General features: G+C 46.0%; 2 protein-coding genes across 2 annotated transcripts in view; both read right to left on the bottom strand.

Annotated features, from left to right (window-relative positions):
* The window catches only part of ltbp1 (latent transforming growth factor beta binding protein 1), a 62611-nt gene extending 58106 nt beyond the window's left edge, over positions 1-4505 (bottom strand). Inside the window, exons 1-2 of the mRNA XM_055162908.1 lie at positions 4026-4505; positions 2770-2840 (exon numbers count right to left, since the gene is read on the bottom strand). Coding sequence (XP_055018883.1) covers positions 2770-2840; positions 4026-4321 — 367 coding nt within the window. The 5' untranslated portion in view covers positions 4322-4505. The remainder of the gene's footprint in view (positions 1-2769; positions 2841-4025) is intronic.
* Positions 4506-5136: 631 nt separating this feature from the next.
* The window catches only part of ttc27 (tetratricopeptide repeat domain 27), a 36355-nt gene continuing 16491 nt past the window's right edge, over positions 5137-25000 (bottom strand). Inside the window, exons 9-20 of the mRNA XM_020922589.2 lie at positions 22040-22106; positions 20735-20848; positions 19512-19607; positions 15091-15213; positions 14100-14327; positions 12618-12716; positions 9687-9739; positions 9212-9377; positions 8763-8960; positions 7764-7875; positions 7252-7352; positions 5137-5891 (exon numbers count right to left, since the gene is read on the bottom strand). Of these exons, the coding sequence (XP_020778248.2) occupies positions 5766-5891; positions 7252-7352; positions 7764-7875; positions 8763-8960; positions 9212-9377; positions 9687-9739; positions 12618-12716; positions 14100-14327; positions 15091-15213; positions 19512-19607; positions 20735-20848; positions 22040-22106 (1483 nt within the window). The 3' untranslated portion in view covers positions 5137-5765. The remainder of the gene's footprint in view (positions 5892-7251; positions 7353-7763; positions 7876-8762; positions 8961-9211; positions 9378-9686; positions 9740-12617; positions 12717-14099; positions 14328-15090; positions 15214-19511; positions 19608-20734; positions 20849-22039; positions 22107-25000) is intronic.

Below are 25000 nucleotides of genomic sequence, written 5' to 3'. Positions count from 1 at the left end.
TTTAGTCCTGGTTTAGTCCTGGTTTAGTCCTGGTTTAGTCCTGGTTTAGTCCTGGTTTAGTCCATGCGGTGCTTTGTTTTCGCGACTTTTACGTTCACATCAGCTCCAGTGACTCAGACTGGACTAAACAGGAACAAAACCAGGACTAAACCAGGACTAAACCAGGACTAAACCAACTAAACCAGTAAACCAGACTAAACAGGACTAAACCAAACCAGGACTAAACCAGACTAAACCAGGACTAAACCAGGACTAAAGGTCTAAACAGGACTAAACCAGGTAAACCAGGACTAAACCAGACTAAAACAGTCTAAACCAGACTAAACCAGGACTAAACCAGGAGGTCTAAACCAGGACTCTACTAACCAGGACTAAACTAAACAGGTCTAAACCAGGACTAAACCAGGTCTAAACCAGGACTAAACCAGGACTAAACCAGGTCTAAACCAGGACTAAACCAGGACTAAACCAGGTCTAAACCAGGACTAAACCAGGTCTAAACCAGAACTAAACCAGGACTAAACCAGGACTAAACCAGGTCTAAACCAGGACTAAACCAGGTCTAAACCAGGACTAAACCAGGACTAAACCAGGTCTAAACCAGGACTAACCAGGAAACCAGGTCTAAACCAGGTCTAAACCAGGTCTAAACCAGGACTAAACCAGGACTAAACCAGGTCTAAAGGGCCCTCTCTCTCTCTCTCTGTCTCTCTCTCTCTTTCCTCTTTTTCTTTCTCTCCTTTCATCCCTCCATCCTGAAAACCACATTAAAGACGTTCTCTCTCCCCTCTTATCTCTCTTCTTCCTATTTCCTCTCGGCCTCTTTTCCTCCCTCTCTCTCTTTTCCTCCCCCATTTAGCCTCTTTCTGTGTCCTTCTCTCTTTTCATCCCTCTCTCCCCCTTCTCTCTCTCTCTCTCTCTCTGTCGCTCTCTCTCTCTCTCTCTCTCATACCTTACATTTCATTTGCTTTTCTTTCTTTTTTGTCTCTCTTTTACTCTACCCCCCCCCCCCTTGAGAGAGAGAGAGAGAGAGAGAGAGAGAGAGAGAGAGAGAGACAGAGAGAGAGAGAGAGAGAGAGAGAGAGAGAGAGAGAGAGGAGAGAGAGAGAGAGAGAGAGAGAGAGAGAGAGAGAGAGAGAGAGAGAGAGAGAGAGAGAGAGACAGAGAGAGAGAGAGAGAGGAGAGAGAGAGAGAGAGAGAGAGAGAGAGAGAGAGAGACAGAGAGAGAGAGAGAGAGAGAGAGAGAGAGAGAGAGAGGATGAGAGAGAGAGAGAGAGAGAGAGAGACAGAGAGGATGGAGAGAGAGAGACAGAGAGAGAGAGAGAGAGAGAGAGAGAGAGAGAGAGAGAGAGAGAGAGAGAGAGAGAGAGAGAGAGAGAGAGAGAGAGAGAGAGAGAGAGAGAGAGAGAGAGAGAGAGAGAGAGAGAGAGAGAGAGAGAGAGAGAGAGAGAGAGGAGAGAGAGAGAGAGAGAGAGAGAGAGAGAGAGAGAGAGAGAGAGAGAGAGAGAGAGAGAGAGAGAGAGAGAGAGAGAGAGAGAGAGAGAGAGAGAGAGAGAGAGAGAGAGAGAGAGAGGGAGAGAGAGAGAGAGAGAGAGAGAGAGAGAGAGAGAGAGAGAGAGAGAAGAGAGAGAGAGAGAGAGAGAGAGAGAGAGAGAGAGAGGATGGAGAGATAGAATCAGATCTTTGTGGAGGAGAAGTTTGCACACGTCACTGTGGACAGACTCAGATCCTTGTGACTTTTACTCAACAAAAACAACAAATTTAACTCAAACTTTTTTGACTTTCACTTTAGTTTCTGTCGCTCTCTGTGCTGAGTCGCTCCCCCTTCAGAGCGTCGCACTGATGAACCTCCTGCACAAACATCAGGTTTGTCCAAGTGTTCAGTTTGTGTCGTGTTGGAATATGGGGGCGGAGCCTCGTACTGTGGGAGCCTGGGGGGGCGGAGCCTCGTACAGACTCGTACTCCTGACCATAAGGAGGGTTTGTTTCAGGCCCAGGAGAGATCACTAGATTACTCAATACACATCAACCAATGTGTTTTTTTCAAGGCCGATATCGAAGCCGATTCTTTAGAATTCAGACAAATCGATAAAGGTCAAAAACTCTGCCGATATTTTTGGTCTAATTTTGACTTTTTATTCTCCACAAACTTTTAACTCAAACCAGAGTCAGTTTCCTCCTGAGCTCAGATCTTTGTTCAAGTGTTTTAATAAAGTTTGAGTTTTCAGCAGCAGAAGGTCAAAGTCAAACGTCGATCTGAGCTGCAGATTTAAGAACAACACTAGATAATATATGTTCTATAAAAAGACCAAATATCGGCCGATATATCGTCCTGTCTCTGTTCCTCAAACATGCACAGAAGATCTCAGAGCTTTTCATGTTCTGATGAGGAACATTAGAACATGAGAGAACCTGGACTGAGCAGAACTTCTCTTTAAAAGTGAGAAGTTTGTGGTGAACTTCTGCTTCTGTGGGAATTTCACTGAACGACACGAAGTGTCCAAGCACAGCTGAGTCCAAGACGAGACCAAGACCAAGACCGGTCTCAAGACCAAGACCGGTCTGGATCTACAACACTAGAAGAAACTTCCAGAAGCTGCTGAGAGGATCAGAGGAGAACATTTCTGATCTACAGCGTCTCGAGTCCAAACAGAACTCAGCCCCAGAGACGAGGAACCAGGAACCACAGCTTCATCTTCACTGAGGCGTCTCCATGGAAACCGCTGAACGTTTGGCCATAGACACACATGTACGTCGAGAGTTACTTACGTTTGGTGCAGCGGTGAGAACCTTGAGCCGCGCTCCAGCCGTGACAGCACTGACCTCCACACACGTTCACCCTGAGACACAGACCGGTTATAGACCAGGACCAGGACCAGGACCAGAGACCAGACCAGGACCAGGACCAGGACCAGAGACCAGGACCAGGACCAGGACCAGAGACCAGGACCAGGACCAGACCAGACCAGACCAGGACCAGGACCAGGACCAGAGACCAGGACCAGGACCAGGACCAGGACCAGAGACCAGGACCAGGACCAGAGACCAGGACCAGAGACCAGAGACCAGGACCAGACCAGAGACTCAGACCAGACCAGGACTAAACCAGGACTAAACCAGGACTGAACCAGGACTGAACCAGGACTAAACCAGGACTGGAGCAGGACTAAACAGAATCTGAACCAGGTCTGTGTCTTGATTCTTTTCTCCAGATGTTTTCTGATTCTCTGATCGTTGAAGGAAACAACAAACTGAAGATTTAAATGTGATTTTCAGATTAAACGTGTTTATTTAATGTGAGGAAATGTCCCACGGTGGAGCTTTAACTCAAACATCTGCAGTTGGTTCAGTTTCAGCCACACGTGTCTCTGCTCTTCTCTAAAGAGCTGTTCACCTGATGACATCACAAGGTGGAGCAGAGCGTTTGGACCTTTGGAGATGTAACAGACTCAGAATAAACTCCAGCTCTGAGTGACCAGGAACCTGACCAGACCCTGGACCAGACCTGGACCAGACCCTGGACCAGACCCTGGACCAGACCCTGGACCAGACCCTGGACCAGACCTGACCCTGACCAGACCCTGGACCAGACCCTGGACCAGACCCTGGACCAGACCCTGGACTCTGGAGGACCTCAGATGTTTGTGTGAGAAGATAAAGACTCTGCTCCACTCACACTTTTATTTTAGTCCAACGTGAACATGACTTTAGTTCTGGTCCCGTCTCGGTTTAGTCTCAGACTTTGGTCCTGGATCCAGACTCTTCAGGTTCTCTAAAGGGTCTAAACCTGGTTCAGTCCTGGTTGAGTCTTAGTCCCAGTCTGGAGGTCCTGAGATTGGGCCCAGAACGGGTTTAGTCCTGGTCCTGTGGTCCTACAGGGTTAGTCCTGTTTCAGTCCTGGTTCATTTATGGTTCAGTCCTGTTTCAGTCCTGGTCCAGTCCTGGTCCAGTGATAGTTGAGTCTTGGTTTAGTCCTGTTTCGGTCCCGGTCCGGTCCCGGTCCGGTCTCGTGCGTGAGTCCTCACCCGGACACTTTGAGCACGTGCTTGTGCGTCTGCTGCGCGCCCATCCTGCGCGTGCGGCTCTGCGCTCCACCGTGCGCGTGCGTGTGTCGCGTGGCCGTGGCGATGGAGCTGACCCTGAGCGCGTCCCCGAGTCCGGTCCCGGGTCCGGACCCGGGTCCAGACCCAGGTCCGGACCCGGGCTGGACCACGTACACCCTCGTGAACGCGCCCGTGTGTCCCGCGCCGCGCGTCCACGACTCCAGCCCCAAGAAGAGAAAAAAGAAAATCCCGAAGAGGCCCGAAAAAACCCGAGCCATTCCGACAGCAGCAGGATCACCGCGCGCTCATAGTGGACCCGGACTAAACCAGGACTAAACCGGGACTAAAGCGGGACTAAACCGGGACTAAAGCGGGACTAAACCAGGACCAGACCAGGTCCAGCGCGCTGCGTGTGTCCTCCAAGTCCCGGATCAGAGTCTCAGAGTCTCAGACCAAGAGCGCGAGCCAGTCCCAAAGTTTCTGCCTCCAGACGTGACGCAGCGGGGGAGGGGCCACAGCTGCTCCGCGCGCACACACGCTCGCACGCGCACACACACACACACACTTAAACACGCACGCACGCGTAAATATAAACACACACACACACGTAAACACACAAATGTAAATACACACAAACACCTCGAGTCGAGTTTTGTTTCATTCACATGTTTAACACACAAACCTGCACATTTAACACGAGAAAACACTCTGCTCCACCTCGTGACATCATCATGTGGTGATACAGGAAGTGCTCCACTGTGTTTTTAAACTCCACACCTTCACTAGAATCACCTGGATCATTTCAGTCGATCTCGACTGAACTAAAGGGAAAAGGAGCCGATCGAACTTCTGAAAACTACCACCTGATGACATCACAGGGTGGAGCAGAGCGTTTGGAGGTTTGCAGATGTAACAGACTCAGAATAAAAAGTTACTCAAACACGTGAATGAAAAAAAAAAATGCCTGAACTAAACAAACAGTTACTGAAATAAGTTTTATGAGGGAATTTATAAAAGTAAAAGTTCATTTCTGGAGCCTGAGACGACGAGAAAATAAAACACACAAAAACAAAACAACATCAACAAAGTCAGATCAGGATTTAAAAGGATTTACTCTGAGTCCAGGTCATTACAGAGAAATAATAATACAAAAAAAAAACATTATTATTTAGATTCGACAAACATGAGGCGTAAACAGGAAGTCAAGTCCACCTCCTTCAAAATAAAAGCCCACAGAAGCGTCGGCTGCTTCAGTCACAGATCGTTTAACTTCCACGTTCTTGTTTCTTGATCCGTTCTTCAGGATTTAAAAAGAAGAAGAGGAAGAAGAGGAAGAGGAGAGGGTGAGAGAAAGAGAAGAAAGAAGAACTAGAAGAACTAGAAGAACTAGAAGACGACCTGAAGCCTTCTGCTGTTTGAGCTCATTCTTCTCTGTGATTGGTTAAACGCACCTGTCACTCAAAGCGGGACAGAGTTTGACCAATGGGAGGAGAGGGAGGGACCGAGGTGCAGGGACGTTCGATTTCCCCGGGCTGATGTGAATGGGACTTTTTGAGCCGATACCGATATCCGATATTTGTTTTGCCGATGCAGATGTTCTGATTTTAAATGGCAGAACGGTTTGGTTTGTGTTTTCATCATAGACGCACATGTAGAACCCCCCAGCGTGACGTCACTGTGAAGCATCGACATCGAACCAGTGGATGAGAAACTGTTGTGGCTTCACTGTGATTGGCTCCTGAGGGCGGCGCTCACTTCCTGGATTTCTTTGATGAGATCTTGGACTTGGTGGACGTCGTCTTTGAGCTCGGGGCAGATTTCTCCTGACGCCGCGTCCGTGTGGTTTTGCTGCAACAGAAAAAAAAAACAAAAAAAAACTCTTTTTTGTTTAATTTAAAGGAGCCGAGTGAAAGATTTATGTTTTTAAAGGTTCTAGTCCCACGTCTGAGTCTCCAGAAGCTTCAGCTGGAGGTTCAGACACGTCCAGGTTCTTCTCACTGGACACAGGATGATTTTAATTCTGAATTAATTATTCTGAATACGAGAAAACACGATGACGTCATGTCCAGAGCAGAAGTCGTTTTGGTCGGCAAAACGTGTCCGTATCAACATCATCAACGCCGACATCGACATCGACATCGTCAACGTCAACATTGTCTACGTCAACATCAACATAGTCACCGTCAACATCATCAACGTCAGCATTGTCACGTCAACGTCAAGATCATCATCGTCAACGTTAACGTCAGCATCAATGTCGTCTATGTCAACATCGTCTACGCCAACATCGTCTACGTCAACATCAACATCGTCAACATCAACATCGTCTACGTCAACATCAACATCGTCAACATCACATCAACATCGTCTACGTCAACATCATCGTCGTCAGCATTGTCACCGTCAATGTCAACATCAGCATTGTCAACATTGTCAACGTCAAGATCATCATCGTCAATATTGTCTATGCCAACATCGTCTACGCCAACATCGTCTACGCCAACATCGTCTATGCCAACATCGTCTACGTCAACATCATCTACGCCAACATCGTCTACGTCAACATCGTCTACGCCAACATCGTCGCCATCAGCATCGTCACCAGTTCTCGGCGAGTTTTAATTTTTTAAAGTCAGGTTTTTGATCCTGAACATTCAGTGACTTAAACCAAGACGACGAAATCAGGTCAAAACTATTAAAAGTAAAACCTGCTTCTACTTTGTTTTCTCCTGACAGACGGAATTAAAATATTTTTCTTGGAGTTTATGTGGAAATAAAAATTCTGAATTGATGTTTTCATGGAAAACTCGTAAAATCGTCTTTATTTAATTGTGTAATTGTGCGTCTCTTGCTGTTTTTATTTTGAGGTTTGAGTCCAAATGTCCATGTGTTTGTTTTGAGGCGATGAGGAGATTCTGAGTTTATTTACAGACTTAATATTTACACTTTTGTAGCTAAGGCCTGAAATTAAACATTTGTACATCCAAAAAGTTGTTTCTGTTTGTGTTTGTAAGAAAAAGTGAATTTTATTTTCCGTTCTTTGTTTTTTTCGTGTGTATTTCTGGTCTTGTGGTTTTTCTTCCAGCCGCGTGACTCGACTCCAGCAGCAGATGTTCTGAAGCTGCCCTCAGGTCTGGAGGTTTGAGGAGGAACCTGGGGAGAACTCGTCTCAAGTTGATCTTAAACACGACAGAAACAAAAGTCGTACCTTTGCTTTGGAGACCAGACTGTTCAGACTGAGACGACACGAAGACAGAACCTGAAGAGCTTCAGCCCGACTCGACTTACACCGACTCACCGACACGCTCACTGAAGAACACCAGAGAAGAAGAGAAGAGAGAGAGGAGGTTAATGGAGAGGAAGAAGAGGAGGAGAAGGAGATGAAGAAAGAGGAGAAGAAGGAGGAGAAGGAGAAGAACGAGAAGGAAAAGGAGGAGAAAGCGAAGAAGGAGGAGAAGAAGGAGGAGGAGGAGGATGGTCAGAAGAGCAAAGGAGCAAATGTTCAGATGTTCAGGAGGTGAGAGAAGCAGATGGTGAGAGGAGCAGAAGAGAAGAGGAGAAGGTGAGAGGAAGAGGAGGAGTAGATGTTCAGGGGGTTAGAGGGTGAGAGGAGGAAGAGGAGGAAGAGGAGAAGGAGGAGAAGGAGGAGGATGGTGAGAAGAGCAGAGGAGCAGATGTTTAGATGTTCAGGAGGAGGAGGAGGAGCAGATGTTTTGAGACCTCGGCCCATGGCCAGCGCCCTCTGCAGGACGCCCCTGAACAGCACCGGGTCCTGGTGCCAGTCGGAGCCCTGGACCTCACACCGATGAGCTCTGGACAGAAACTGAAGAGCCTGAAACACACCAGGTCAACACCAGGTCAGCACCGAGTCAGCACCAGGTCAACACCAAGTCAACACCAGGTCAACACCGAGTCAACACCGAGTCAACACCGAGTCAACACCAGTCAACACCAGGTCAACACCAGGTCAACACCAGGTCAACACCAGGTCAACACCAGGTCAACAGCATCAAAGTGTTTTAACAAATCCAGTTTTATCCTTAAATCCTGATCTGAATCCGTCTCCAGTTTCAGCCTCAAGTCGTTTCATGACACAAATAAACCCGAGTCTGACCAAAACTAAACTCAGGTCTGAGCTTTAAGCTGCTGTTTGTTCCCACGGCGACGCTGAGACTCTGAGACCAGAACAACGGAACAACGACCGATGGGACGGAACAAAGACGGAACAACGTCGTCACAGGGAACAAACTAATGTCCCTGAAAAAGAAACAAATAAACTGAACTAAACCCTGAACTAATGAACCCAGACACATGACCCCTGACACATGACCCCAGACACATGACCCCATGACACATGACCCCTGACACATGACACATGACACATGACCCCATGACACATGACCCATGACACATGACACATGACCATGACACATGACCCCAGACACATGACCCAGACACATGACCCCTGACACATGACCCCAGACACATGACCCCAGACACATGACCCCTGACACACCCCTGACACATGACCCTGACACATGACCCTGACACATGACCCCTGACACATGACCCCTGACACATGACCATGACCCTGACACATGACCCCAGACACATGACCCCTGACACATGACCCTGACATCATCACTGTGGACACGTCGTCCGTCTGAGAAACACAAACCGTAAACAAACAGATTTATGAGTCTTTGGTTTCACTTTCACCTTCTCGTTGTCGTCCTGGTCCTCGCTGGCGCCCCCTCCGTACAGCCGAGCGTACTGCGTCCACACGTCGCGGTCGTTGGCGTGTCGCGCGCTCACTCTCCCCAACAGCTCCTTCAGTTTGGGCTTCAGAGCCGACGACGGCGCCCCCTGTCGGTCCGGCAGGTCCTCCACCACCGCACGCACCAGGTACTGCAGGACCTGAGGCACCAACAGACCGGGTTTAGACCCAGAACAGACCGGGTTTAGACCCAGAACAGACCAGGTTTAGACCAGGTTTAGACCAGGTTTAATCCAGGTTTTAGTTCAGCTTTAGACCAGGTTTGGGGCTAGGGTTTAGTGTTCAATCCTGGTTTAGACTGAGTTCAGACCAGGTTTAGACCAGGTTTAGTTCCCAGTTTAGTCCAAGTCCAGTCCTGGTTCAGTCCCGTTCCCGTCCTGGTCCTTCTCACCTCGGTGTCCTTGAACCCGTCCTTCAGGTCCATGAGGCGGTGGTAGGCTCTCACGGCGTCGTTAAACGCCCCGATGTTGGTGCTCACCAACAGGAAGTTCTCCCAGATCTGCCACGACTCAAAGTTACACTTGAGCGCCTCCTGCAGGGTCAGGAAGGCCTTGAACCTGCACGAGGAGCACAGAAGATCAGAGGAGGACACAGGAGGAGCACAGGAGGTCAGAGGTTCACAGATTATGGCTGGAGGAGCAGAGGAGCGAGGATCTAAACTCCTCACTGAGACAAATAAAGATTCTTTTCTCTGGTGTCTCCTGCTGAAGCCTCCTCAGGTTTCCTCCTTCAATCTGTGGTTTTTATTAGAGACGACACTTAATGGAGGAACGAGGAGAGGAACCGAGGAGAACGAAGCGAGTAAAGAGAACGTCACATTTGAGAGAAGAGAAAGACAGAGGAGTAAAAGGAGGAGGAGGACTCACTCTTTCTTGAGGCGGATGTAGGCGGTGCTCAGGTTGTTCCAGGCCTCTGCGTTCTGTGGAGGAAGAAGAGAAGATCTTGAACCTGCTGATCAGACTGAACCGTGACCCGGAGTTTAACAAAGTGAATCAACATTGGAAATACAAATCCTGTAGAATAATCCCCGGGACGTTTATTTGTTTCAGTCACTTCACAGACCAGGCTTTTATTTGGGACCAGGCTTTTATTTGGGACCAGGCTTTTATTTGGGACCAGGCTTTTATTTGGGACCAGGCGGCCGTTTGGGGCAGGAGATTTATTCTTTCCTCACAAAAATCTTGCTCAGGAAAATCTGGTCCTCAGATTCTTTTAACCAGTTTGACCAGAGGTGGGAGTTTTGATCCGACGTCCTGGTGCTTCGTCCTCGTCGTTCTTCTCACCACACAGAAGGAAATCTGGGCAATGAACTGAATTTTGCTCATGGATTTGTGTGTCAAACTCCAAACTCAGAAAAAAAGTGAAAAAATTGTAAAGAAAAGACGTCAAATTTAAAGAAACGCTCACAGTGGACTTTTTCAAAATAAAAGCCAGTGAGAAACAGAAGTTCACAATAAAATAAATAATAAATAAATAATAAAAACTGCGTTAATGGCGTTAAAATAATTGTCGGCATTAATGACTTAATTAGTTAACGCAAAATTAACGCGTTAACGTGCCCGACCCTATAAAAACATTTGACTTTATTTGAGTCGATTCAACTTGACAAATCAAATTATGGAAAGGAACAAATGTTTTTCTTTATTTAAGCAACATTTGATTTTGTTGTTTTTCTTCTTTTAAATGCAAAAGATGGATTTGACTTTACTTTGCGTCGTGTTTCTCTCCGGAGGTCGAGTTGTTCAGAAGTGACACGAGGATGAAGAACTGAAGTGATTTATTGATTTGGAGGGAAACAGAGAGTTTGTTCAACTTGTTCTGTTGTTTATCTGAAGAACTGAAGTCAAATATGTGACGATAACAGTCTGTTCTTCTCTGTTCTTCTCTGTTCTTCTCTGTTCTTCTCTGTTCTTTTCTGTTCTTTTCTGTTCTTTTCTGTTCTTCTCTGTTCTTCTCTGTTCTTCTCTGTTCTTCTTTTCTGTTGTTTTTACTACAACTTCACTTCACTAGGGGTGTGCAAAAATATCGGAATATCAATATATCGTATCGTTTAATGTGATGATACAGTATCGATATCGTGGGCTACTGTGTCGATATTTCACCAAGAGGATTTTTAGGTTTTACAAAATTATTTTTTTTACAGTTTTGTTGCTTGTGGAGTGAAAGGAAACTCATTTATGCGACACATTTGACATTGACAGTTTTGATTTTGAAATGTTTGTGTTTCATATGAACTTTGCACAAGAAGAAGTTTAACAAACACTTTTAGTATCACAGACATGATTTTGCCTTTATTTTTTATTGAACCGTATCGAATCGATTTGAAATATATCGAATCGAAAGTGCACTGTATCGAGGTGTGTATCGTATCGTGGCCTGTGTATTAGAGACGTGTGGATGGGCTATTTTTTCATCCGCAACTGCGACACAAAACTCATCACCCGCCGCTGTCCATTTGCACCGAAGGTTTTTCAAAACCGCACCCGCCGCCATCCGCCCATTGATTTTAGATTTTAGAACAATCATACAGCAAACAAACTAAGGAGCCTCGATAAAAATGCAAACTACAGCTCATTCATTCCAACATTGGCTCAGCGTGTTTGTTCACATTCTTAATTGTCCGTAACAACCCAGACTTACCTGGTTTTCTTGCGCAGCTAATTAACTGACAACGTTTTCCGACGAGGCTGTTTTTGAACCTTCTTGCCTTCGTGTTGGATGTTGTTACATTCTGAACATTCTGCCATTGCCCGATGTTGTTTCAAAGTCATAGCCTCAGTCCATCGGTCTTTCTTTAAGTTTTAAATCCCCCGAGTGGCAGTCGACGCTATAATGTCTGCGTGTTTTAAAATATAACTGATATCGATATGGCCCCATAGCCACTTACGTGTTGGCAAACAGCTGAAATAAATTAGAAATAATAAAATAAACTGCATATAAAATGTGCCTCTAAACCTTAGGCATCAATAACCCGACACAACCTGAACCTTCAGAACATAAAAACAGGTCAAATGGGCTAATTAAGGACATGACGAACACTTCATACAAGCACAGACAATGACACTCGTCTTTTCACATGTACGTAACAATATTAACAATAACTTTTGTTTTTAGTAGTTAAACCGCCACCCGCCCAAATTTAATTAAAATATAATTTTTCTTCACGTCATCCGCCCGACCCGCGGATTAACCGCAGATACCGCGGTTGTAACCGCAATCCGCACATCTCTACTGTGTATCGAGGTGTGTATCGTATCGTGGCCTGTGTATCGAGGTGTGTATCGTATCGTGGCCTGTGTATCGAGGTGTGTATCGTATCGTGGCCTGTGTATCGAGGTGTGTATCGTATCGTGGCCTGTGTATCGAGGTGTGTATCGTATCGGCCCTTGACTTTACACACCAAACGTCGGCTCCTCGTCTCTCAGTTTATTAAAAACATTTCCCTCAGAAAGTGCGTCTGTATTATATTTGTTTTTTTCTTCTTTGTGACACATGTTCTGGCCTTAAACTCTGAAAAATACGGTTCTTAAAATCAGTTTGTCGTCGTCTTGTATCAAATAAATCTGTGTCACTGAATCTAAAACAAGTGAAGAGTAAAATAATCGTTGTTTCTTTTAAACGTTTTTTTTGGCCGAAATGTAAAGATTTTTCCGCCACAGGACGACGTGACACCAGAGACACGAGCGACGACAGGATTCTGCTGGAAATGTGAGTCAGGATCAGTTCTGATTCATTTCTTACTCTAAACACTCAGAGGTCAAAGGTCAGAGGTCAGAGGTCATGTGTGATTTACTCACGTCGGGCTCGATGCAAACGCACGACTGAAACGCCAACGCCGCCTCCTCGTATTTCTCCAGAGAAAGATATCCACAACCCAGAGAGAACCACAGGCCCAGCTGACAGGAGCAACGACAGGAGCAGAGACAGGAGCAACGACAGGAGCAGAGACAGGGGCAGAGACAGGAGCAGAGACAGGAGCAGAGACGACAGGGGCAGAGACAGACAGGGCAGAGACAGAGCAGGAGCAGAGACAGAGCAGAGACGACAGGGCAGAGACAGGAGCAGGAGCAGAGACAGCAGAGACAGCAGAGACAGGGGCAGACAGGACAGAGCAGAGAGACAGGAGCAGAGACAGGACAGCAGAGACAGGGGAGCAGCAGAGAGCAGAGAGCAGAGACAGGAGCAGAGACAGGAGCAGAGAGCAGAGACAGGAGCAGAGACAGGAGCAGAGACAGAGAGACAGGAGCAGAGACAGCAGAGACAGACAGAGACAGGAGCAGAGACAGAGCAGAGACAGGAGCAGAGACAGGAGCAGAGACAGGAGCAGAGACAGGAGCAGAGACAGGAGCAGAGACAGGAGCAGAGACAGGAGCAGAGAGACAGGAGCAGAGACAGGAGACAGGCAGAGACAGGAGCAGAGAGACAGGAGCAGAGACAGGAGCAGAGGACAGGGAGCAGAGACAGAGCAGAGCAGCAGAGAGACAGAGCAGAGACAGGAGCAGAGACAGCAGAGACACAGACAGGCAGGCAGGGACAGTTATTCAAGATACATTTAAGACATTTAAACAAGATCTGACTGATGGTTCTGGACCGGAACTGGGACTAGACCTAGTTCTTGTACCAGTCCCCAGTCCAGTTCTAGGTCCAGTTCCAGGTCCAGTCTCAATCCAGGTCCCGTCCCCAACCTGGTCCAGGTCCAGTCTAAGTCACAGTCCAGTCCCTGTTCAGTCCAAGTCCAAGTCCCCATCCCTGTCCCAGTCCCCTGTCCCAGTCCCCAGTCCAAGTCCCCGTCCCAAGTCCAAGTCCAAGTCCAAGTCCCCATCTAAGTCCCTGTCCAAGTCCAAATCCCCAGTCCAGTCCCCGTCCAAAGTCCCCAGTCCAAGTCCAAGTCCAAGTCCCATCTAAGTCCCTGTCCCAAGTCCAAATCCCCAAGTCTGTCCCGTCCCCCAAGTCCCCAGTCCAAGTCCCGTCCAAGTCCCCAGTCCAAGTCCAAGTCCACGTCCCCGTCCCAGGTCCAAGTCCCCAGTCCAAGTCCCCGTCCAAGTCCCTGTCCCAAGTCCAAATCCCCAGTCCAAGTCCCAGTCCAAGTCCAAGTCCCCGTCCAAGTCCCGTTCGTCCAAGTCCCGTTCTGGTCCAGTCCCGTTCTGGTCGTGGTCCTGGTCTGGTCGTGGTCTAGTCCCAGTCCTGGTCCCAGTCCTGGTCTCAGTCCTGTCTCAGTCCTGGTCTCAGTCCTGGTCTCAGTCCTGGTCCCAGTCCTGGTCTCAGTCCTGGTCCGGTACCTGCATCCTGTTGATCTTGAGCGACTCCTCGAAGCAGCGGACGCACTGCTCCGTCTCCCGGTTGGACAGGTGCAGGAGGCCCTTGGACCTCATGGCCCTGGAGCTGCGGTGCTTGGACAGTTCCCAGGCTCGGTCGTAGAACTGATGGTCCCTCAGGACGTCCCCCAGAAGACACCACAGGCTCGGGGTCTCCTGCTTCTCCAGCTCCCGCCGCACGATCTCCTCCGCCTGGAACACGCACGAGAACCAGGAGAACCAGAGCGTCAAACTCAGGAGAACCACGAGAACCAGAGCGTCAAACTCAGGAGAACCACAAGAACCAGAGTGTGAAACTCAGGAGAACCACGAGAACCACGAGAACCAGAGCGTCAAACTCAGGAGAACCACGAGAACCAGAGCGTCAAACTCAGGAGAACCACGAGAACCAGAGCGTCAAACTCAGGAGAACCAGGAGAACCAGAGCGTCAAACTCAGGAGAACCACGAGAACCAGAGAGTGAAACTCAGGAGAACCACAAGAACCAGAGTGTCAAACTCAGGAGAACCAGAGCGTCAAACTCAGGAGAACCACGAGAACCACAAGAACCAGAGCGTGAAACTCAGAACCAAGAGAACCAGGAGAACCAGGAGAACTAGAGCGTGAAACTCAGGAGAACCAGAAGAACCAGAGCGTCAAACTCAGGAGAACCACGAGAACCAAAGTGTGAAACTCAGGAGAACCACGAGAACCAATAGGTGAAACTCAGGAGAACCACAAGAACCAAAGTGTGAAACTCAGGAGAACCACGAGAACCAGGAGAACCAGAGCGTGAAACTCAGGAGAACCACGAGAACCACAAGAACCAGGAGAACTAGAGCGTGAAACTCAGGAGAACCAGGAGAACTAGAGCGTCAAACTCAGGAGAACCATGAGAACCAAAGCGTGAAACTCAGGAGAACCAGGAGAACCAGGAGAACCAAGGGGTGAATCTCAGAGTAGAACATGTTCAGACCTTTCCGTGCTGTCCGAGCCTCTCGTGGCAGATGACCACGTCCTCCCACATCTGCAGCTTCTGGAAGGTGAGCAGAGCAGCGCTGGTGCAGCCCAGGTCCATCAGGAGAGAACACAGAGTTTTCTACAGAACAGAACAGAAGAACTTCATCTACAAGAAGAACAAACAGCAGATGTTCTCCAGGGTTTAAGTTTGAACAGGAGACACAAGAACAAACCCACTGCCCAAAGAAACAACACACTCACACACACACACACACACACACACACACACACACAGACACACACACACACAGACACACACACACACACAGACACACACACACACACACACACACACACAGACACACACACACACAGACACACACACACACACACACACACACACACACACACACACAGACACACACACACACAGACACACACACACACACAGACACACACAGACACACACACACAGACACACACACACACAGACACACACACACACACACAGACACACACACACACACACACACACACACACAGACACACACACACACACACACAGACACACACACACACACACACACAGACACACACACACACACAGACACACACACACACACACACACACAGACACACACACACACAGACACACACACACACACACACACACACACACACACACACACACACACACACACACAGACACACACACACACACACACACACAGACACACACACACACACACACACACACACACACACACACACACACACACACACACAGACACACACACACACACACACAGACACACACACACACACACACACACACACAGACACACACACACACACAGACACACACACACACAGACACACACACACACACACAGACACACACACACACACACACACACACAGACACACACAGACACACACACACAGACACACACACACACAGACACACACACACACACACACACACACACACACACACACACACACACAGACACACACACACACACAGACACACACACACACACACACACACACACAGACACACACACACACACACACACACAGACACACACACACACACACAGACACACACACACACACACAGACACACACACAGACACACAGACACACACACACACACACACACAGACACACACACACAGACACACACACACACTCAAACACACACACACACACACAGACACACACACACACACACACAGACAGACACACACACACACACACACAGACACAGACACACACACAGACACTGGGGGTTGAGGGGGGTTAAAGGTCGTGTAGAGGATTGTTTAAGGGAAGAGAAATACAGCGACGGTTCTTTTTCAGATGTTGTGCCTGTGTGACTCCACCTTCCTCCTCCACAGCCTCAGTAGAAACACCTCCTCCTCCCGCCTCTTTACTCTAGAATCACACTTGTTTACATCCAGTGCTCGTTCAGATTTACTGCTGAAGTTTCCTGTCTAGAAATTATTTATCGACCGACGTGTCAGTTTTTAGTCCCTTCGTCTGCTTCATTCGCGCCGTCGCTGGAAGGAATCTCCAAGAATCACCTCAGTTCGTCTTTGCTCCTTTTCTCCTTCTCTTCGTCTTTCATCGACCTCAAAAACGAACTTTCTTTTGCGGCGAACTGGTCGTGGATTCTCTTTCGCCGTGGCAACAAACTTTGTGTGAAATGCGAGGAAGCTGCAGTTTAAAAAAACCTCTAAGAACCGCTGCATAAACCACGTAATCCCCGCGCCGACAAGTCAGTTACACTAGAAACGTAGGGAGTTTGATTGACAACCCAACAGCCAATAGAAAATGAGGGCAGCCTCGTTTTCTATTGGCTGATGTTTCTCTAGCCTCAACACGTCCACAGTTAGTAGATTTTCATTCTTTTTTTCATCATAATTCCAAAGCTGCTGCGTCTCTGTTATGGTATTTTAAACTTTCATTGACAATTTGAAACAAAAAAAAAATCCTCCATACAACCTTTAAGTGTCTTGCCCAAGGACACAACGACAGCATTCATCTGTGGGAGCTGGAATCGCACCAACAACCTGTGGTCCAGTATCCAGTCTGGCGCCCCCTAGTGCCTCCCTCAGTTTCATTTGTCTCCAGCTCCAGGTCAGAATCAGAAAACACCAGACGATTTGGAAAACCTCAGAAGTTGTAGACGCTGCAGCGACCAATCAGCTGTGAGCTGTGAGGTCATGAGGTCGTGGTCGTGTCGGCGTCTGTGTCTCTTTTGTGTTTCAGCACAACAGTAAACGAAGCGTTGAGATGTAGACGAAGACAGACATTCCCCATAGGGATGGTCATGATTAATCGATAATTGATCATTAAGAATTTGATTGATTCCGTTCATTTTAATGGACAAACTGAATGTATGTGTGTGTGTCGTGACCAAACAGGTGTGTACATGTGTCTCTGCATCAGAAGGAGCGAGACACAAACAGTGGGTCAGTCTGTAACGAACCGAAGCACAAATGTGGATTTAACCAGGATTTGTAGAAGAAATTCCACACTTTCCGTTGCGTTGGGACAAGTGTGAGTCCATGTGCACAGTGGATAAAGCAGCACATATGTTTCTGTGTCCAGTGGGAAAAAGTTTTTCCAGGTGAGAGTCGCTCAATGTGGATGACGAGGCCCCGCCCCCCTCCCCCCGTACGCTGTCCTGGTTTTGACAAACACAAATCTGGTCACACTGACCTGTATTCACCTGAGTCATGTCTTTTAATCCAACACAAGTTGAACCACATCAGCGACACAAGAGCTGGAGTTTTATCTTCACTTAGTTTATGTAAATTAGTGATGTGGTTTTAAGTTTTGTTTCTGTGAGATTTGAACAAAACTGAATTAAACACATTATAATGTCAAACAGCTGATGTGGATCTAGAGTCGTTATGTTTATATGTCGTAAAGTTGAATTTATTGATGCAGATTAGTGCAGATAGTAATAATAATGATGATCATTTTAATAGAAAAACGTTCATGATTAATCGATAATTGATCGTTAATTCTTCCGACGATCGATTAAGAAAATTTAATCGAATGTCCGTCACTAACTCCCAGATCCCCGAGGATTTAAAGTCTGAACAAAGAGAATGTTTGGTGAATTTGATCTCGGGGAAAGACGTTATTGTTCTTCTTCCTACAGGATTTGGAGCTTTACAAACGTCACGAAGAAACAGCAGCGATTGGTTCAATAAAAAAAGTCCCGCCTCCTGTCGAGTGAACGAATCCTAAAGCTGCAGGTCACACGGTTTCCACCAAGTGAAACCAACTCACGAATCAGACTAATGGATCTGATGCTCAAATAATGTTTATGTGGAGCGAGATTCGAACCACCAACCTTCAGATCAGCGACAAACACTTTAATTCCATCTTGTTTAGATTTTTGTAATTCTCTTTTTACTTGTTTTAATGTTTCTTCATTTAAACAGCTGCAGGTTTTTAACAGAAGTGAACAGACGTCCTCACATTGTTCCAGTTCCTCTGCTCTGCTCTGGCTCCTGTTCAGTTCTGTGTTGATTGATTCTTGTGACTCTTTTAAAAGCAGCTCAGGACTCGGCTCTTTAGACTCGAGGCTTTTAGTCGACTGTGTCTGTGATTCCTCTGCTCTTCTGCTCTTTGTTCATGTTGTTTTTTTGCTCCTTAAAGCTCTTTGTGATTTTTATCTGTCAAAGGTGTTTTATAAATAAAGAGTCACTGAAACTCGACCGACCGAGTCTCTGTCGCCTTCACACGGGTTTATGGCTCAACTCAAAATAGAACCAGAGAATTTTAATCATTTTTGTTGAGTCGGCTGGAATTTTACACAAATTACACTTCCAAAAAAAAAAACAAAAAAAAAACAAACACAAAAACCTAAACAAGTGAATTAAACAAACTAAATATCATGAGCTCAAATAAATAATTAGTAATAAATATTTAATCACAAATAATCAAAATGTAGATTAATGAATAATACTGAAACAATAATGTTCATATTTGTCATACATTTTTTTAAAAGTAGAAAAGACATGAACAACGACCTCATTTGGACAGAATCAACCTCATTCAAACGTCGTGAAAACGTCAACACTGAACGTCCTGAACGTTCAGTCAGTGGGAGGGCATCTGACTCACCTGTAGGTTCAGTCAGCGGGAGGGCATCTGACTCACCTGTAGGTTCAGTCAGCGGGAGGGCATCTGACTCACCTGTAGGTTCTGTCAGCGGGAGGGCATCTGACTCACCTGTAGGTTCTGTCAGCGGGAGGGCATCTGACTCACCTGTAGGTTCTGTCAGCGGGAGGGCATCTGACTCACCTGTAGGTTCAGTCAGTGGGAGGGCATCTGACTCACCTGTAGGTTCTGTCAGCGGGAGGGCATCTGACTCACCTGTAGGTTCGGTCAGCGGGAGGGCATCTGACTCACCTGGACGCTCCAGCGGGTCGGCGGGCGACAGACGTAGAACATCTTGAGGCGCTCGGACGCTGGACACGTCGTCTCCTCGAAATAATCCACCAAAGCCTGAAGAGCGACAGGGAGAAGGTTAAAGCTGCACTGTGGGACTTTCCTGCTCAGCACCTGCTCGTTTCCATGGAGACGTCAGGACTTTACTGTTACAGAGCTGAGAGACGCGGTAATGGATTACAACTCTCAAAAATAAAATTATTATTGATTAATGATGATTAAAGTTGGCAGAATCACATGATGTTGTTGTTTTTATTATAATATTGCTTCTGTTTTTGTGCTTTTTATTATTATAATTTTTTTTTTTTAACATATTTTTATTTAATTAGATTTTATTTTCATTCTTTTTTAATTTTTATCTTTATTTCTTTTATTTCTTTTTAGTTTTTAATTTACTGTTCTGTTTTGTTTTCTAGGACGGATCAGCTGGAACTGCGTTTTATGTTGCTCTATTTTCAAATTTTTTTTTATTATTATTATTATATATATTATGTATTTTTTTTAATTTATTTTATTTTATTTTTATTCTGCCTGTACACCCCCTTGAAATGTATTTAAATTAAAACCTGTAATATAACGTAATTAAACATGATGAAATTCAAATGAATAAAATAAAACTGCTAAATGATAAATACACAAATGGTCATTTTAAATAATGAAATTTAAACCAATATAATTTTAAATGTGATAAATGAAAGACAAAAGAATTCTGCCTGATCAAAAGAATAAAAAAAGAGGGTAAAAAAATTATAGGTAAAATAAAACAATCTGAGAAAGAAAACTATAAATATGAACATAAAAAACATGTCCGGATAAAGTTATTATTTGAAAAAATAAAAATAAAAAGTAAAAAAGACTTGTATTTTTATCTTTCTGAGATAAAGTATGTGTCCAGTGGGAGGAATGGGCGGGGTCAGAGGGAGTGGGCGGGGTCAGATGGAGTGGGCGGGGTCAGAGGGAGTGGGCGGGGTCAGAGGGAGGAGTGGGCGGGGTCAGGAGGAGTGGGCGGGGTCAGATGGAGAAGTGGGTGGGATCAGGTCAGTGGACGGGGTCAGATGGAGGAGTGGGAGGGGTCAGGTCAGTGGGAGGAGTTGGCGGGGTCAGGAGAAGTGGGCAGGATCAGAATGAGGAGTGGGCGGGGTCAGAGGGAGTGGGCGGGGTCAGGTGGTGAGGCGGCGCGGTACCTGAGTCTGGGTCATGGCTCTCTCCACACACCTCCTCTGTCCTCGCTCCAGTCTGGTCCTCAGACTCAGAGCAGAAACCTCCAGAGAAAAGACCTGAGGTCGACACAGAAGAGCCTGGAACAACAAGACCAGACCCCAGTTTAACCACGACCTGAGTTTAACCACGACCTGAGTTTAACCACGACCTGAGTTTAACCACGACCTGAGTTTAAACAGGACCTGAGTTTAACCACGACCTGAGTTTAACCACGACCTGAGTTTAAACAGGACCTGAGTTTAACCACGACCTGAGTTTAAACAGGACCTGAGTTTAAACACAACCTGAGTTTAAACAGGACCTGAGTTTAAACACGACCTGAGTCTAAACACGACCTGAGTCTAACTGGGACCTGACTCCTGTGTGGGATTAAACATGGAGTGTTTTTATATTTGTTTTTATTTTTATAATAAAATGGGAAAACTGTTTGTTATTTCCTTATTCCATTTTAATGTCAAAAAAAAAACAAACTCTATTTCCAATCTTTAATTTTAAGTTTATTTCAAAACCATCAATCCAAAAACTCTTTGTGACTATTTTCATTTTGATATTTTTATTCTCTGGTTTATTTGAAGTTTTGCTGCTGAAGGTTTGACATGTTTCTTTTATAAGTGTTTCTTTTCTTGTGTTTCTTGTGTTTGGGTCGAGAAACAGAAACAGTGAGAAACTTTCCTTTGTTCAGTGACAAACATCATTAGGTTAAAAATCGTCTCCTAAATAAACTTTGAAGGAGAAATGTGAAATGGAGAAATTATGTACTAAACAAATTTAAGACCCACATATAAAACTTCAAGACTTTTTCAAGTTTTTTTAAGGCATTATTTCCAAATTCATAAATTCAGTGTTTTTCAGAGTTTTTAAGTGAATAATGTGACAGATGTGATTTGAAATTAACTTTAAATTAAATATTGGAAATAAGAGGTTGAAATCTTTTTTTTGTTTTTTTGTAATTATGTAATAAACAGTTTTCCCATGTTATTGTTTCTTATTCTTAATTGAAATTCATTGAAAGTCTTTTCAGTCTCTAAACACCATCGAAATCTGTATTGGAACTAAAAACTGTGGATCTGTGCATCTCCACATCGAAATCCTTCTGGTTCAGTGGAGTTTTTATTTGAGGGACACGAGGAGCATAAAAAGAGAGAAACAGACACTTTCCTTCTACTGTCCTACAAGTTCTAAAGCCGAGAGAGAAAACAGACTTTAATCTGAGGTGATAATTTCAAAATAAAAAGAGTAAAAGTTAAAAAAGCCGCAGAGAAACGGACCGAGGTGAAGGTGAGCAGCTCCTCCTCCGTCAGTTTGTGCAGAGGGTTGTTCTTCTCCAAGTCTGTGCTGAAAAACACGAGAAAACAAACAAAACTCACTCCAGATGTTTAGGAGAAACAGGAAGTCGACACTTTTCTCCATGGAGACGTCACTCATCTGTCTGGAATGTTCCACAGTGGGACTTTAAACAGCTCCACTTCACATTTACTCAGTTACAGGAGGTTTTCGAGCTCTGCAGACTCTGACCTTCTACAAACATCTACAAAAATCAAAGAGAACGTTTGAAATCAGCCGTGGAGACTCGTCCCTGCGTTTGCCTCCAGGAGCTTTGACCAGAGTCTCACAAACTGTTTCTCTGAGGATCTTCATGACCCAAGTCCAAGTCCAGACGGTCTTTGAGGGTCTTGGTGATGTTTTCTTCTTCTGCTGAAATCTCTGACCTTTGTTCATTTATCACCTTCTTTTTGGACAAACAAGCTGCATTTGTGACTTCATCTGAACCAGGACTAAACCAGGACTAAACCAGGTCTGAACCAGGACTAAACCAGGACTAAACCAGGACTAAACCAGGACTAAACCAGGACTAAACCAGGTCTAAACCAGGACTAAACCAGGACTAAACCAGGTCTAAACCAGGTCTAAACCAGGTCTAAAACCAGGACTAAACCAGGACTAAACCAGGACTAAACCAGGACTAAAACCACAACTGAACCAGGACTAAACCAGGACTAAACCAGGACTAAACCAGGTCTAAACCAGGACTAAACCAGGACTAAACCAGGACTAAACCAGGACTAAACCAGGTCTAAACCAGGACTAAACCAGGTCTAAACCAGGTCTAAACCAGGTCTAAACCAGGACTAAACCAGGACTAAACCAGGACTAAACCAGGACTAAACCAGGACTAAACCAGGACTAAACCAGGTCTAAACCAGGACTAAACCAGGACTAAACCAGGTCTAAACCAGGTCTAAACCAGGTCTACTAAACCAGGTCTAAACCAGGACTAAACCAGGTCTAAACCAGGACTAAACCAGGACTAAACCAGGACTAAACCAGGACTAAACCAGGTCTAAACCAGGTCTAAACCAGGTCTAAACCAGGTCTAAACCAGGACTAAACCAGGACTAAACCAGGACTAAGCTCTGATCTTTGCTCCACACAGTTTGTTTCATTTTCATCTGTATTTTCAGAGGAATCGAGTCTCGCAGCAGCTTCACTGAGGATCTTTCCTCGTTTCTCTAAAGTCTTTGTTCATTTATCTGCTTCTGTTTGGACAAACAAGCTGCGTTTGTCCCTTCGTCTGCAGGACACTCGCTCAGGACAGAGGACAGAGGACAGAGGACAGAGGACAGAGGACAGAGGACAGAGGACAGAGGCCTCAGACTCAGTGACTCTGCCGCCCTCATGTGTCAGATCTGTGCACTGCAGCTCGTCACAAGGCCACATCAAAACTAATGTCCTGTGACCCACGAGGTTTGTGACCCGGACTTTGGGGAACAGTGGGTGAGACTCCTGTAACGGACATCCAGAACATCCAGAACATCCAGAACATCCAGAACATCCAGAACATCCAGAACCTGCAGCTCAGGTCCTGACTCGAGCACATCAGGTCTCTGTTCCCTGTGGCTCAGAGACTTTAAAGTGTCTCTGTTTGTGTCTCTGTGTCGAGCATCAAAATTCATCTGTGACGTGTTAGAAACTCAGAGACCAGACTCCTGCTCTAGTCCTGGTTTAGACCTGGTTCAGACCTGGTTCAGACCTGGTTCAGACCTGGTTTCAGTCCTGGTTCAGTCCTGGTTCAGTCCTGGTTTAGACCTGGTTCAGTCCTGGTTTAGACCTGGTTTAGACCTGGTTTAGACCTGGTTTAGACCTGGTTCAGACCTGGTTTAGACCTGGTTCAGACCTGGTTCAGACCTGGTTCAGACCTGGTTTAGACTTCGTTCAGTCCTGGTTCAGTCCTGGTTCAGTCCTGGTTCAGTCCTGGTTCAGTCCTGGTTCAGTCCTGGTTTAGTCCTGGTTTAGACCTGGTTTAGACCTGGTTTAGACCTGGTTTAGACCTGGTTCAGTCCTGGTTTAGTCCTGGTTTAGACCTGGTTTAGTCCTGGTTTAGACCTGGTTCAGTCCTGGTTCAGTCCTGGTTCAGTCCTGGTTTAGACCTGGTTTAGACCTGGTTTAGTCCTGGTTTAGTCCTGGTTTAGTCCTGGTTTAGTCCTGGTTCAGTCCTGGTTCAGTCCTGGTTTAGTCCTGGTTCAGACCTGGTTTAGACCTGGTTTAGACCTGGTTCAGACCTGGTTCAGACCTGGTTCAGACCTGGTTTAGTCCTGGTGTAGACCTGGTTTAGTCCTGGTGTAGACCTGGTTCAGACCTGGTTTAGTCCTGGTTTAGTCCTGGTTTAGACCTGGTCTAGTCCTGGTTCAGACCTGGTTTAGTCCTGGTTCAGTCCTGGTTTAGTCCTGGTTTAGTCCTGGTTCAGTCCTGGTTTAGTCCTGGTTTAGTCCTGGTTCAGACCTGGTTCAGACCTGGTTTAGTCCTGGTTCAGACCTGGTTTAGTCCTGGTTTAGACCTGGTCTAGTCCTGGTTCAGAGTCTCATGTTCCTCGGACTTGGATCAGTCTGAACATGAGACTCGACTGTGACTCGGTTTAAATTCAGACTCTAAATGTTTCCGTTTATCTGCGTCTCACTCAAAGGTTTTTATTTTTATTTTTATTTCGCTCTCTTCTTTTCTCTCATTTAACGTCTCCATCTCTTTTTTAAAATTTGATGATGATTATTTATATTTGATTTGTTTTCATTGTGATTTTAATGTTTTTCTGATTCTGTAAAACTCTTTGAATCACTTCGTGTCGAATTGTTCTGTATAAATAAACTTGTGTCGCCTTTAAAGCTCAAAAGTCCAGAGAAAAACAAACACTGACTGAGCGGGGGGGTCGCCTCTCCACAGATCTGACCTGGAAC

Source organism: Boleophthalmus pectinirostris, unplaced genomic scaffold, assembly GCF_026225935.1.
Source record: "Boleophthalmus pectinirostris isolate CB_2022bp ecotype Guang Dong unplaced genomic scaffold, ASM2622593v1 HiC_scaffold_5, whole genome shotgun sequence".
NCBI lineage: Eukaryota > Metazoa > Chordata > Actinopteri > Gobiiformes > Gobiidae > Boleophthalmus > Boleophthalmus pectinirostris.
This window is presented reverse-complemented; position numbering and strand designations above follow the sequence as displayed.